This window comes from Myxine glutinosa, unplaced genomic scaffold, assembly GCF_964187855.1.
Source record: "Myxine glutinosa unplaced genomic scaffold, kmMyxGlut1.1 SCAFFOLD_1985, whole genome shotgun sequence".
Taxonomy (NCBI): domain Eukaryota; kingdom Metazoa; phylum Chordata; class Myxini; order Myxiniformes; family Myxinidae; genus Myxine; species Myxine glutinosa.
In genome coordinates, this window is record NW_027618080.1 from 51896 (window position 1) to 67209 (window position 15314).

The 15314-nt window shown below is 47.2% G+C and overlaps 1 protein-coding gene across 1 annotated transcript in view; it reads right to left on the reverse strand.

Moving 5' to 3' along the window:
• The window catches only part of LOC137425082 (complement factor I-like), a gene marked incomplete at its 3' end in the record, with an annotated part of 66507 nt that extends 51405 nt beyond the window's left edge, over positions 1 to 15102 (reverse strand). The window contains exon 1 of the mRNA XM_078769289.1: positions 14904 to 15102. Coding sequence (XP_078625415.1) covers positions 14904 to 14969 — 66 coding nt within the window. The remainder of the gene's footprint in view (positions 1 to 14903) is intronic.
• Between the last annotated feature and the right edge of the window lie 212 nt (positions 15103 to 15314).

Below are 15314 nucleotides of genomic sequence, written 5' to 3' on the forward strand. Positions count from 1 at the left end.
GCAAGGCCGGAGAGGAGTCGGTAGAAGACAGAAAGACCACCTACCTGCCTGCGGTGAGTGAGTGAAAGGCCCTCGGAGATAGCTTCATCACAGGAGATTCCAATGATTCTGAAAGCTTTGGTTTCTCTTCTTCTTCTTCTCAATCTTCTTCTCACTTGAGCAGCTCTTCTTTTATTAATTGCATATTGTTGGAGAAGTAGAGCGAGCTGCAGACGGCCATTTCTCTGATGTTGATCCATGGCTGTCTTCGACGATACTGATGATCGGCAAGCAAATCGGGCCCTATTTATACGGATCGGGACCTGAAATCTGCTTTTTAGTCGGCTTAAAGACGGGAATAGAGCGTAGTTAGATCGGTTTGGTCGGGAATGACGTAGTTGAAATGGCAATAGATCGGCAGCATCGGCGTTGGATCAGTTTTAGATCGGCGGCGATCGGGAATGCATCGTGTCAGAGCGGCGGCAATCGCGAATGCAGCGTGGTTACAGCGTACGCGAGCGGGAACACAGCGGCTCTAAACGGCTTCGATCGGGTCTTCAGGGACCCGATCTACCCACGATGAGCGTGGTTACAGCGCAGTGATCGTAATCGGAGCGTACTTAGGACGTAGATACAGCGTAGATGACCAGTTTTTTCCCAAAGTGTCCCGATCGCTCCCGACCTGGAGATCGGGGCTAATCGGGGCCATTCGGCATAAGTGGAATGGGGGCATTACTGCAAGCTAACCTCTTCTGGTGGGGGAAGCCGCAGCGCCCAGAGAGAACCAGCCCTGACAGTGACTGAAGTTAGAAGACGACACACATACTGTGAAAACGTATGTTAAGCCCAGTTAAAATTTCTTAAAATAGGCAAGCTAGCACATCGTATAGTTACTTCCTTAAGCTTCTTGTGACATTTATTGTATGCAGGTATTGGGGAGGACTGTCTGCTCTTCTCTTTTACCAAGTCTTACCAGGTACGGTACCTACTACACCTACCTACTACCAACTACCAACTACCTAACCTACTGATGCCATAGTGATGGGTAAAATCGTGGCAAGAGGCTTTGGCTTCGCCGGCTCATTGCGGCTTTGCAGTCGGTACCAGTCGTTATAATGGCATTTCAGTGGGAGTAACGGCTTCTACAGGAAGTAAAAAATATTATACACCACAAATACGTATGCTTAGCTTTTTAAACAGTCGCTAATGCTCTTTGTAACACTAAATGAAGAAATTTGCAGGAATCCCGACATCCATGAAGTAAGTTTTACTTGCAGAACTGAGCGAAGATCTACGGTACTCTATATAACCCACAAATGTTGGGATAATAGCATGGCCCTTTCTGCCGCTACCGTGGCATTTTTCGTAGCGAACTTTTGAAACTCGCTCCTGCTGTTTCATACGAAACTGAAAGGGAGAAGCTCGGGTTGTGCTCCTTTACCAAGCAGGTAGCTAGCGCTTGCCAAGCCAGCCGTTCCTTGACGGTTTTTAATGGAGTTCTTGCCTGAATGCTAAACCACTTGGCGTTCTTGAGACCCGACCATAGAGAAACTGTAATCTATATACCCCAAAGAGGTATGACCCTTCCTGCCCCTCCCGGAGTCTGCGGGTGTACTAGTCATTGCTCAATATACAGCCCCACCAAGTACCAATCTTTCACAGTTGAAAATGCCCGTTTATTGATTTGTGGAAAAAACTTCAGGTGGAATGCTAGGTAAACGGAAAGAGCAATCAAAGTTTGCAGATCCTCGCCAGGACTTGTTTTTTGTGGTTTTCTAGTACCGTACGTATTTTATAGACATAATCACATTTTAATTGTATCGTACATACTTTAGATGTCCTCGGTTGAAAGAAGATAACGTGTACTACTGGCTACCACTAGATGGCGTTTGTGGCCTACATTAGCACATTCTGTGCCGACAAACAAACAGACAAACTCACCCAAAATGCAAACCCCTCTCCTCTGGCTCGGGGGGAAAGGAGAACCGGAAGTGCAAGTGTAATAACCCCGAGGCCAAATTAAGTCACACATGTACCACATGGAATTGTGGGATACAGCCAGGGCAGTTTATTTATGTTTTTTTTTTAATGGAGTGATTAAAATGGCACTATTTTACTATGTTTGGCAATTGTCGACAACCAGCCAGATGATCTGCGGTGTTTTCATTATGAACAAAAACAAAATTTTTGGCTGCCCTACTAAGTTGGCATGATTTTGCTGCCTTGCTAAGCTGATGGATTGTGGTTGTTGTTACGTCTATCCTATCCAATTTCCAAGTTTTTGGGAAAATAATACAGTTATTATAAGTTATCGAAGAGCAATGATAACAAGTTGACATGCGGTGGTGAGAAAAAGTTTGTGAACCCCTTAGAATTTTCTGTATTTCTGCATAAATTTGACCTAAAATGAGATCATCTCTTCATCTAAGTCCTAATAACAGATAAAGAGAACCTGATTAAACAAATATCACACAAAAAATATTTGTGTGATATTAGGCTTAGAGGTATACGCACTCCATATTTAATGGTTGTTGTTTAAGACACGCACAGTCCCAGAGTGAGGAACGCAATTCCCAGGATGGGTGATTCATCAATGTGAGTGCCATCCCTCAGATGGACGTTAAACTGTGTATCCCTCGACCTGCAACCAGGGTATTTTGATTTTGATGGGGCCCATGTCACAAACACGATGTCCACCAAACGACACTGATTGATTCTGGTGGTATGGCACATCAAGAGCCGAGAGGTTGGTCTAACTGGGGAGACTGTGGACATACTGTAGTGAAATTGTATACAAGTTACGACCCAGGTGTTATTACAACTACTGTCCACTACATGGCCACTATAACATCTTGGTCCCGAAGTGCAGAGGGGAGTCCTGAGTCAATTATCGTGTGCTATTCATGTTTATGCTTAGAATGGTAAGGGGAACTACATTGGATATTGTTTGCTTGGATGTCATACTCACTCTTGCTCATATGATTGTAGTGTGCTGATATTATGATTGCTAATTTCTTTTCAGATACTGCTAGAGATTGATTCTGATTAAACTCAGCTTGGAGACGCTGTTGTATATTCTGATTATTTACAACACTTAATCAGAATCATCTTCGACCATCATTTGAGATCGACATGACCCACAAACTCTTGCAGATGCCAACTTTCGGAGCAGATCCTCAAGCTGCGGAAGCTCCGAGTCAGCTCAAGCATTGGTTGAGTTTGCTGACCAGCTACCTGCAAGCTCATGACGACATCACGGATGAGGTGAAGCGCGCTGTGCTCAATTCACATGTGACGCACATCGTTCACGATTACATATCCCATTGAGAAATATACGACGAAGCAGTAAAGGAGCTGCGCACTATCTACATCAAGCCTCCGAGTGTCATCTACACTCGATACCAGCTCGCTACGAGGAAACAGGATGCATCGGAATCTCTCAATCATTTCGTCCAAGAGCTACGTCGCCTGGTAGTCTACATGCCAGCAATGTGAACCCGGAAATGTTGAGTACCCCAAAGTTTTAAGTTAGAAATGTACAGTATGGGTCCCCAGCACTTAGAAACTGCCGGATGCTAACTTGCATATTTTGGGCAATTAGCAAAATTAGCATTAATAGCATTAACCCGATCAAACATAGGCCTGGAACACTGAAATTTCTGGTTCGCTCTATTGCTCCACTTTTATTCACAGGTATTAGAGGTAACAAAGGCAAGTACCATACCAAACTAGAATAATATGACTATGGGTAAATAATATCCTCAAAATTAAAACACAAGTATACCCAAAATTATCAGAGCTGAAAAATATGTGCACTAGTTACACAACATAAAACTTCCATCAAGAAAGAGCGTCTTGCACTTCTACTACTCTGCACTGTTACAAAGCATATCCTCATCATAAAACTCATCCTCATCGTCTTCATCTTCTTCTCCTGACTCTACATTCTTGTCATATTGCTCTTCTTGCTGTGAGTGTGTGAGTGTGTTGCAACATGTACTATCAGAGCCTTTGCAGAAGCAGTAGCTGGTACAGGCCAGGCCTGCAGCTACGCAGCTGCACTTTGCTGTTAAACAGGGCTTTAACCCAGCTTTGCAGCTACAGCTGATCATTTCCAACACGGCAGGAGGAGCAACGGGGCTTGCATCCAGGATGGGCATGATGACTTCCTCTCCCTTCTTGCCTTCCTTCTTATTCCATCCAAACTCTGTTATGTCCATAGCTGGTGGTTCAGGGCGGTCTGCTGCTTTCCAAAGCAGCACCTGTAGATGGGCACGCCGTCCATGGAGGAGAGCGTTGCGCTCTGTAGGAGGCAGTGTCTTCAGTGCTGGGGGGGGGGGGGGGGGGGGGGGGTTTGCGCTTTCGGTAGATGTCATATCTGGCGACGTTCAGAGATGCCGACTCCCTCTCGTTGTACAGAGCCAGGAAGAAACCACTCACTGCCTCTGTAATCTGTAAATCAGTAGCTCCCTCCTCTCCGATGAAGTGAAGCAGGTCACCAGGTACTACTCTCATGGCCTTGAGTGCGGACACCTTCCCTTTCCCTCAGGTGGTGTCACATCCGGAGAGAGGTGGTGTCACATCCGGAGAGAGCATGCATAGCCAGGATGGAGCGACACTGCTCACCGAGATTCTCTACTGTCGAATTGATGTTGAGAATAGTGCCATCCCATCTCTCCATCTGCACGTTACATGTGATACCCACCTTCCAGCACCAATAGACCATGAGTACGAAAACATCAGTGTCGTCGCTGAGAATGCGGACAGTTTCAGCTCCGCGACTGGCTGCATCCAACATGTATGAGATGAAGGAGACGTCAGCCTCGTCATGAGTGACAATACTGTCTGCTTTGCTGACCATCTTGATGTGATCTCCTATGCTGTGTGTGCACAGGAGCTCACCCAGTCTCCGTTTGTTTGTCTTGTTCTTCATCACTTTGTCGCGGCTAGGTAGAGGGGTTGTCAGTGAGAGTCGGTACTCTGTTGAGCTCTCCCCAGCTCTTCTCTGCCTCTCGTGGTCTTTGGCAGAGACTTGCTCATACCGGTCAAAGATGACAAATGTTCGGTGATGTAGCGATTAAGCCGGCGCCCCATGCTGGCTGCGATGTCAGCCACAGTGCCTGACGATGGCCACACACGTTGTAGATGAGCTGCGATGCATCAACGAGTACAACATGTGGTGGGTGGGGATTGGGGGCAAGGATTCCAAGACGCTGGACGATCACAGACTTGTTACCCTTCCTGAGGCATCCATACTCATCGATGATGGATGCAGGACCGGGCCGAGCTCGTAGTCAAAGAGGGCAGAGAGCTCCATTCTTCTCTTGCTCCCCACCACCAGCAGCCGAGCAAACAACGCCTCAAGGTCACATATGATCTTCGCATTGACCTTCACTCTTTTTTTGGTGAATGTCATTGTCACCACCTTATTTGAGATGGGCGCATGAAATCTCTCAGGAAGTGATGAAGAGAACAGTGTGCTCATGTCCTGTCCGATCTTCAATGCATCTTGCACATTCACCTTTTCATCTGCCACCTGGCCATTTATGATATGGTGGAGGGTCGCGGTCTCTATGGTGAGTGGATGGGAGTTTTCCTGTAGCACTCTCAGGATTTTAGCCCGGTCCTCCGCATCCAATTCCCGCCGTCCTTTACCCTCTTCTTTGTGTCTGTTGGGCTTCATTGTCTTATCCGGTGCTTCAGCATCGTCGTAAATCTCATCCAATGACTTGGAGAGATAGGAGCAGATGCCGAAAGATTGGATCCACACGGCGACCTGCTCAGGGTTGGTGGAGATGCCCTTCATGCCTCCTACTCCCTTCCCTTGCTTGATGCATGTCTGCTCCCCAAACATGTCTCCACTCACTGCAGCTGCACCATCAGAGTGGCGGCACACATGGCTTCCAGCGTAAAGGTCATCCTTGGCAGTAGCAGGAAGGTACTGCATGTCACGCAGATGCCATGTGATCCATCTTGCGTAGTGGTGATGACCGGCAGCAAAGAAATAGGGCAGCAACTCTTCAAGGCAGTGTTGTTGCAGCATCCAATCACCCTCTCTTTCTGCTCGCCAGAACCTGTGAGCTATTAGGGTAGGGGTGATGAAACAATCCACCCATAGCCGGCCTGTGGGGTGCTCTCTGGCTTTCTCCAGGAATGCTGTTATCTGCTCGTGAGTCTTCTCTCCCTCCTCTAAGAAGTCATAAAGAAGAGCAGACACAACCATACGGAAGGCTCGCATAGCCTTGGGCCAGGCCTTCCCGTTGAAGATGGATTTCAGGCCTCCAAATGATGCACCGACTAGCTCCTCCACACCTGTTGAATTCATCAGTTGTCCGATTGAGCCGATGAATGACATGAGAGTGTGCATCATCCCAGGTCTGAGAACCACTGATGACCATCGCTGCAGATCACTCCACTTGATCAGGCAAGCGATCACACAGCTGCATGTCAAACGTGATATGACTGTGGCTCATGCCAAGCTGCCTCAGTGATGTGTCTAAGTAGGCAATGGTACTGAGCACTGTATCAGGGTGGGCAGGGGGCGAGTCAAGCAGTGGTCCAAAGACACTTATCGTCTTCAGCTTTGGAGCACTGTCATCACCATTGCGATCTTGCACAACATTGTAGGCTGCCCAGTCCAGGGGAAGAGGGGAAGAGTGGAGCTGTGAGAGCCAAGCAATTTTTCACATGAAATTTTGATGGCAGGAAATTTTTATAAGAACACTCACGGAAAGCATATCTGTCTAAGTGTATTATGTCCAAATTTCATACAGATCCTTCAAATAGTTTGCTCACACGAAGCATTCAAACGGAGCAATAGAGCGAAACAGAAATTTCAGTGTCCCATGCCTATGTTTGATAGGGTTAATGCTATTAATGCTAATTTTGCTAATTGCCCAACATATCCAAGTTAGCATCCGGCATTTTCTAAGTGCTGGGGACACATACTGTACATTTCTAACTTAAAACGTTGGGGTACTCAACATTTCCGGGTTCACAAGAGGGCTCTATAGGCTTGGCAAGTAGACTATGGGCAAGGAATGCGCTCACGAAATCCTAATGCACAAGCAGATGTGTGACAATGTCATGCGAGATGTGTTCATTTCTGGTATTTACTCCCCGTCAATACGGCAGCATTTGCTGGAATCGCCGACCCTGACGTTGAAAGGAGCTCACGATCTGGCCCTCATACTCCACAAAGCTCAAATTCAATCGGAAGCGTACGGACGTCCTTATGTTACGGCGGGTCTCACTGAGGAGAGATGCTTGGAGAACGACGCTGCTGTGGAGTGCCCTGTTGCTGATATTCCGTTGGAGACGATGGAAGCCCTCGGAGCCGAAGGTACGAGTCTGGCGGCGACTGCCTCGGTCGGGGGTAACGCTAAGTGCTTCTTCTGCAGGAATCGGAATCATCGCCGATCTGCGTGCCCGGCACGAGAAGTGACGTGCCACACTTGTGCCCTTAAAGGACATTTTGCAAAAGTATGCCGCTCTTCACGAGGGCGGCGTTCCCGTCCTACGCTGGCCGGCATCTCAACGTGCAAGGCACGCCCGCCACCCCTGCAGGTCCCAGCACTGCCCGGACCGCATGGCTTGTCCAGCGCCGTCGTCCCAGTACTGATTGAAGGACCATCTGCGAACGCCCTGGTTGACACGGGATCGACTGAGAGCTACGTTGATATGAGCCTCATCGGCCGGCACAGATGGTCGATTCTGGGGACATCGCGCAGAATCTACATGGCTTCACAAGTCCTTTCGATGCACACTAAGGGGGATGTCACGTAAAGCTAGTGATTAATGGCACAATGTATCCGGATGTTCGTCTAATGGTTTTGCCTACCTTATACGCTGAGGTTTTATTGGGACATGACTTCCGTCATCGCCATGGCCGGTTAGAGATGACGTTTGGGGGAGATGCTACCCTCTCGGTCTGTGCTTTGGCGGGGATGGCTATCGAACCGATGTCGTTATTTCTGAATCCAACTCCGGACTGCGCCCCGGTCGCTATCAAATTGAGACACAATTCCCGGGTTGATGCGCAATTAATCTCTGAGGAGACTCGCAGACTCCTCCAGGAAGGCATAATCGAGCCCAGCCGATTGTCTTGGCGTGCGCAAGTTTTGGTCGTCCAGTCTGAAAATCATCGCAAGCGCATGGTAATCGATTACTCACAAACCATCAAAAGGTTTACGGAATTGGGCACCTAACCACTTCTGGGGTTGGATGCATTGGTTCAACAGGTCGCCCAATATGCTGTGTATAGTACCCTCGATCTGCGCAGCGCGTATCATCAAATCCCGATCTCTGCAGCAGACCGAATTTATACGGGGTTCGAATCCGGTCAGCAGCTGTATCAATTCACGCGTTTGCCCTTAGGCATCACTAATGGTGTCCTCGTGCTTTCAAAGGGCTATCGATGACATAATTACCAAAGGAATGCTTAACAGACATTTTAGTTTACCTTGATAATCTAATGGTTTGTGGGCATGATCAAGCTCATAACGACGCTAATTTGCGACAGTTTCTCCAGGTCACGCGAAAGTACAGCCCGACTCTCAACGAGGCCAAATGCTGTTACTCTGCCAGGAGGATAGATCTCTTAGGGTACACCGTGACTCAGGGTATGATAACTCCTGACAAGGAGCGTCTGCACCCTTTGCTTGACATGGCGCCGCCACACGATCGTGCGTCCTTGAAGAGAGCACTCGGTTTGTTTGCACATTATTCTCGCTGGGTCCAAAATTACTCCGAGAAGCTCCGTCCCCTCATTGATTGCAAAACATTCCCTATGTCTCATGCCGTCAAGGTCGCTTTCCACGGGCTGAAGTCAGACATCGCTGGCGCTGCTGTGACCTCCATTGATGACAACATCCCCTTTGTTCTAGAAAGCGACGCGTCGGATCACGCGATCGCTGCGACTCTCTCTCAAGGGGGGAAACCTGTGGCATTCTTCTCAAGGACCCTCTCCTCCGCTGAGAGGTGCCCTTTCATCTGTCGAGATGAAGCCTATGCAATTGTGGAATCGATTCGATGATGGCGACCATACTTGCTTGGCAAACCGTTTGAAGTCATCACTGATCAGCAGAGTGTAGCCTTCATGTACGATACGCGCCATGCTCAGCGCATTAAGAACGAGAAAATTACTCAATGGCGCATAGAGTTCGCTGATTATAGCTTCAAGATCACGTACCGTCCAGGGTGGGAAAATCTAGCGGCGGATGCCTTATCCCGGCCAGGGGTTTGCGCGAGTTTGACCTCCTTCAAGGACCTCCGCATTCTTCATGACACCTTGTGTCACCCCGGGGTGACCCGCCTGGCTCATTACGTGCGTAGCCGCAATTTGCCCGACCCTGTTGAGGACATTCGCCGTCTGTGCCATACTTGTCCCCTTTGCGCTGAACTCAAACCGCGTTTCTATAAACCGCATATGGATAACTTGATCCAGGCTACCAGGCCGTGGGACAGATTGGCTATGAACTTTAAAGGTCCTCTACCGGCTTGTGGTACCTCTCGTTATCTCCTCACGATCGTAGATGAGTACTCCAGATTCCCATTCGCCTTTCCGTTCAGTGACATGACCGCTGCTTTGGTTATCCGATGTTTGCAGCTCCTGTTTGCGATGTTTGGGAATCCGGGTTACGTACACACTGACCAAGGTGCGGTATTCTTGTCCCAGGATGTGAGGACATTTCTGCTGCAGCGGTACATTGCCTCTAGCTACACTACTCTGTACAGTCCGCAAGCGAACGGTGCGGTGGAGCGATTTGTCATTATATGGAGGGCCATTACCTTGGGCCTTAAGACCTACGGACTAGGACCGGACAAATGGACCTGGGTGGTGCAGGGGGCATTACACTCGATCCGTTCTCTACTGTGCACCGCTACAAATGAAATTCCTCACGATCGTTTATTTTGCTACCCGTGTCGCACTGGTTCTGTCCGACCTCTGCCTGGTTGGCTTGCCGAGCCCGGTCCGGCCTTTCTCAAATGAGCGGTGCACCCAAGCAAATATGATCCGCTCGTCGACAAAGTCCGCATTCTTCAAACTAATCCCGATCACGCTCCAGTTCAGCTGCCGGATGGACGCGAGTTCACGGTGTCAGTGCGCATCTCGCACCATGCGAGGATCCTGTTGGGTCTGAGCTCAGCACGGGGAATCAGGCAATGGGGAATTCGCCGGCCGCCCCTCCCCCTCGCATGCCCGATCCGATCGGGATAGTCGTGCCACCTCCATCGCCCGAGATAAAAGGCATTCCTGACGGTGACGATTTAGGCACCACTGTTGAAGGTCCCGATGTGTACAGAACGCGTACGGGAAGAGAAATTCGTCGCCCCGATCGCTTCGGCTGGACTTGATATGACTCTGATTTTATGTACTCTTATGTAATCATCTGCACATCGTAGTTACACATGTACTGCTACCCGGCTTGCTTGCAAGGTTTTAAACCCAGGGAGGAATGTAGTGAAATTGTATACAAGTTACGACCCAGGTGTTATTACAACCACTGTCCACTACATGGCCACTATAAGATCTTGGTCCCGAAGTGCGTAGGGGAGTCCTGAGACATTTATCGTGTGCTATTCATGTGTATGCTTGGAATGGTAAGGGGAACTACATTGCATATTGCTTGCTTGTTTGCTTGGATGTCATACTCACTCTTGCTCGTATGATTGTAGTGTACTGATATTATGATTGCTAATTTCCTTTCAGATACTGCTAGAGATTGATTCTGATTAAACTCAGCTTGGAGACACTGTTGTATATTCTGATTATTTACAACACATACCACATAATACACTCCTCTCATACAAATGGCAAAAACTGGAAGGTGCAAACAGCTGGACAAGGTGAGCAAAAAAACAATGCTTGACCCCCAAAAAGCATGCCCACACATGTACAACACTTAACAGAAACTCCACCAACCACGCAACTTGGGCTATCCCAATAACTCCACCACTCGCCCCACCACCCCACCCCAACTGCACAAACAACTTTCACAACCATTACTCATGACTGTCATGAGTATTGTCCTAATTAAATTTATATTTTTCTCGTATTTAGAACATAAATTAAATGTTATTTCATTTCAGAATGTTCTTTTATTTTTTCTTATGTTGAAGGCTCCAGGCAAGGACTATATAGTCCTCATCGAGGCCAGGGCTAAATAAAAGAGAAGAAAAGCGTATGATGAAAAGTTTATGATATTTGTTTGCAAGAAAGAGAGGTTGAAGTAGCTACAGTTTGAGTGAGACAGAAAGTAAGACAAGCAATCTTGACATGGAGAGTGTGAGATGGTTCCGGGCACCACTTTAACGCACCTAAGTCAGAACAGTAGTACTTCCCTGGGTGGGAACTGGAATTGTCCACAACCTACTACCTAAAAATCATGTGTTATACATGTAGAGAATTTCAACTTTTAATATTTTTCTTCTGACGAGAAATGTTAAAAATAAAAACTTCTAAAATAAATATAATAATAATAAAAACAAAACAAAAAAAAACAGTTCATATATTAATTCTATGGGGAAATGTGATTTGGTTCATGTTGTTTTGCTTAAAGTCACATGTTTTGAGAACACAACTACGACGTTAAGCGAGGACCAAGTGTACATATTGTCCTGTCCGTGCCGATAAAGACCAGTCTCGGACGAATGACCAATCGAGCTTACCTCCGAGGCGTTCAGTCACCTATGGTGGATCTTCTTTATACGCATGAGGAGTATTGGAGGGTAGCGAAGCTTACCTGGAGGGACGGGAGCGAAGTGGGTTTTCCAAACCACCAACAATTAAACAAGACAGGGCAAGGAATTAAATGCAACAAATAAAGAGTTTAATAAAAATAATGCCAAGGACAAGTAAATGTGCGGTAATACTAAAGTCCTAAATGGAGCGTTCCCATACGGACTCGTAAAACACCACAAAGGGATATAAAAGAACAAAAGTAAAAATGTGTTTGTGTGGTGCATTTGCTCAGTACTCAGTTTTGAGCTGCCCTTGAACCCCGTCGGTTCGTCCCTGAGTCTCGGCCTTGGTGCGAAAACACGCCCTCGGCGCGAAGTTTGTTCACCTGCCAACCACCGAACATGAAGCAAACAGGCCCTCATTCCATCCTCGTCCCACGCTCCACAAAGCACCGAGGTCTCTCAAACACACACAGCCATCACAAAGTCAGCACCAATGAACCAGGGAAAGGGTGTGTCCACTCCTCCACGCAGCCAGGACCAAGAGAAAGATGCGTCTGCTCACAATGAATGTCCCAATGCAAGAGCCAGCACGAACTGTGTCTGCTTGTCACAACATCCACAAAGCAAGAGCGAGAAAATGCCTGGACTCAGCCTTTTGTTCCCCGGTCTCGAACGCCATCCGATTGACGCCCGTGCATGCTCCAATCAAAGAGTCCATCTCATCGCTCCATTGCCCTGACTAATCATCACCTTTCGGGGCGGGGCCTCACGGTCCTGCTTGCTTGGTGTTGCAATGACTCGGCTGGCGGCACCAGCGGTGGTGTTCCATGTCCAAATCCTGGTGGCTTTTATTTAGCGTTATAATTACGCTCCGATCGCATGGCTCATAGTGTGTGTCGTGTAGTGTCATAAGGAACAAGGGAAAAATCACAAAGGCCATTTACATACAGGGGATTAATTACCCTTAAACGCTACCTAATTAACATAGCCCCACCCCTTGCCATGGGGACAAAGATACGCTCTTACTGGACACACGGAGCTGACTTAAGTTACATGAGGGTTTCGTTCTCTTCACGACAGTCGGAGCACACTACCTATACAATTGTACCTGGCCCTAAGGTATTTCATAATCCCCCCCAACACCCCCCCCCCCACTAACGTAACAATATTGTCACGTCAGAGGCTCACTAATGTGTTTGCCTCTGCACCCAAGGTCTTATGAATGGCTCCGTGGATTTCCACAAAGGTGCCATGTACTACAGTACTATCGTTCACTGTACTGCATTCAGTTATTCTGGCTTAGGGTTACCGTGCACGAATAATAATTCAATAAAAAACAAACCTGACAGTGGAACACGCACAAAAGGCAACAGGCAGGAGGATGTCCCTTATAATTACAGAGGTTTATTATAAAAAGCACAGGGAAAAGCTGAGACGAGAAGCTATCATAAACGATACGGATCACGTGGTTAACAGATCCAGATAGTGATGAGGGGGCATGCAAATGTATGCCCAAATAAGAATATAAATAAATAGCAATTCCTAACCCCCAAACTAGGCAGCACAGATTGTACTTTTACAAACAATCGGAAATACTGGTGAGGACTTCCCTTTGCTTGATGATGAGTGTGCAGGTGATGGTGTAACCCATAATGGAAACAGCAACAAGACAACGAGAGTTAAAGATGAGGGGAGCCAGAGATGATTAGGGTTCAAGGACGAGGAGTGAGACACACGAGTCCTCTCTTCTTCTTCACACGAGTTCTTTCTGACATGCCTTCCTCATTCTGGGACTGCCGCAGGCCCCGTGATTGGTTGTCCACTGCTCACGGGAGATGTCATCCTCCAAGGCAGACCCATGCATGGGTCGGCCCCCATAAAAATTAATATATCGCCTCTTCCAGGGCGCCACAGCACACTACGCTGCCATGGCTTGCATAGAAAGATCTATTATGCTCAGTAAAAAGTAGCCAGTGCTCCTGTATTGTCACATCATTTTCCAGCTATAAAACAATATTTTTCCCCTCCCGGTGAAAGCCTTGGCAACCAGCATTGACCATCACTCATATTTAATATGACCATATTTTAATATCACGTAAGGCCTCCCATTGGGCTGGCAGGATAGCTTAGAGGTATACACGCTCCCCTATTTGCTATCGAACCTTGGTTTGGATCGTCACTCTACCATGACGAGGCAAAAGCACAATGTCTGTTGCTCTCACATTGCAGGCAGTTTATACATTAATAGAGTGGTCTCTCTGTTTTCTACCACCTACTTTCCAACATTGCTCCCTCTGCTTTCTGTGTGACAGCCCTCTCCAGAAACTCCAGGATGCACACGGTCTTCCAAGAACTTCTTCTTGGGTAAAAATCTTGGCTGATTGCACGCCTCAACTCTTTTATTCCTTGCATCTCCAGTCTATGAGACCACCTTCCAGAAGCTGTTCTGTCTCACTCTTCCGTCCAGGACTTCAAGCAAGCAGGGCACCACCATCTCTGGTCATCCTCAATTCTGATCCATGATCTTTATTATCCCCATTACCCTTTCCTAATCCAACTATCTTATTTGATAGTTTCAGTTTTTTCCCTTCACCCCTCTCCTTTTTACTGTTCGTTCATTCCCTTGATGTTTGGCCCAGTGTCAGTTACTATACCTTGCTCTTCCATGAGCTTCACTCCTGTAAATAAAAAAAAACCCAGCTATAAACTGTCATTCTGGTGTTTCTCATGCAGGACGATACACCAATGTGCGACCATCATTAGAGGAACGTAAGCCTGGGTGATCACCATCTGCCAGGTCTGGTCGTTGGTGGATGTTAAAGATAAAGTGAAAAAAATAGGCAAGTTATTGCCAGCACCCTGAACAAATTTCAAATTCCTACCCTGAATAACTTCTGGAAATGTAATAGCAAACCACCGGGCATAACCTTTGCCAAGAAACTGCTTCGGAAGCGCAACGCTCTGCCGGGATTATGGAACACTGATGATGAAGATGATAAAGAGGGCCTCCCCAAACAGATCAAAGTCCGTTCAACACAAATTGAAGGATCATCACTTAATGTCTAGTGTATGCAATGTGGCTAGATTGGTAGTTACTGGTTACTGTACATGAACAGCTCAAAGCAACATATACATTCATAGTTTTTGGTTTAACTGCCATTTTCTTTTTCTGTCTCTTCAGAACAACCACACGAAGTAAGCTAAAAATCACAAATCATACTCATCAACCATGAACATACCTGGTGGCCTGAAGAGCAAAGTGAGAGGTAGACGGTAGCTGTCAAGACAACCCAGAATTGAGACATGGTCTTTTGCTTCCCGCAGGCAGACAACGTAATGTGGAATGCCACAGTAAATAAAGCCAACAAAATGGAGAGCGATAAGGGCTGGGAAAAACAAACAGTTTCTTGTTGTCAGCACAATGCGCTTAAACAATCTGACCTTATCCCAATGTGAGGGGAAGGCAGGTGGTAATAAGGAGAAATGGGCAGTGGAAGAAAAATAAAAATGGCTTAATCGGGTTAAAATGGCTTAATTGAGCTAAAATGGCTTAATCGGGCTAAAATGGCTTAATTGGGCTAAAATGGCTTAATCGGGCTAAAATGGCTTAATCGGGCTAAAATGGCTTAATCTGGCTAAAATGGCTTAAT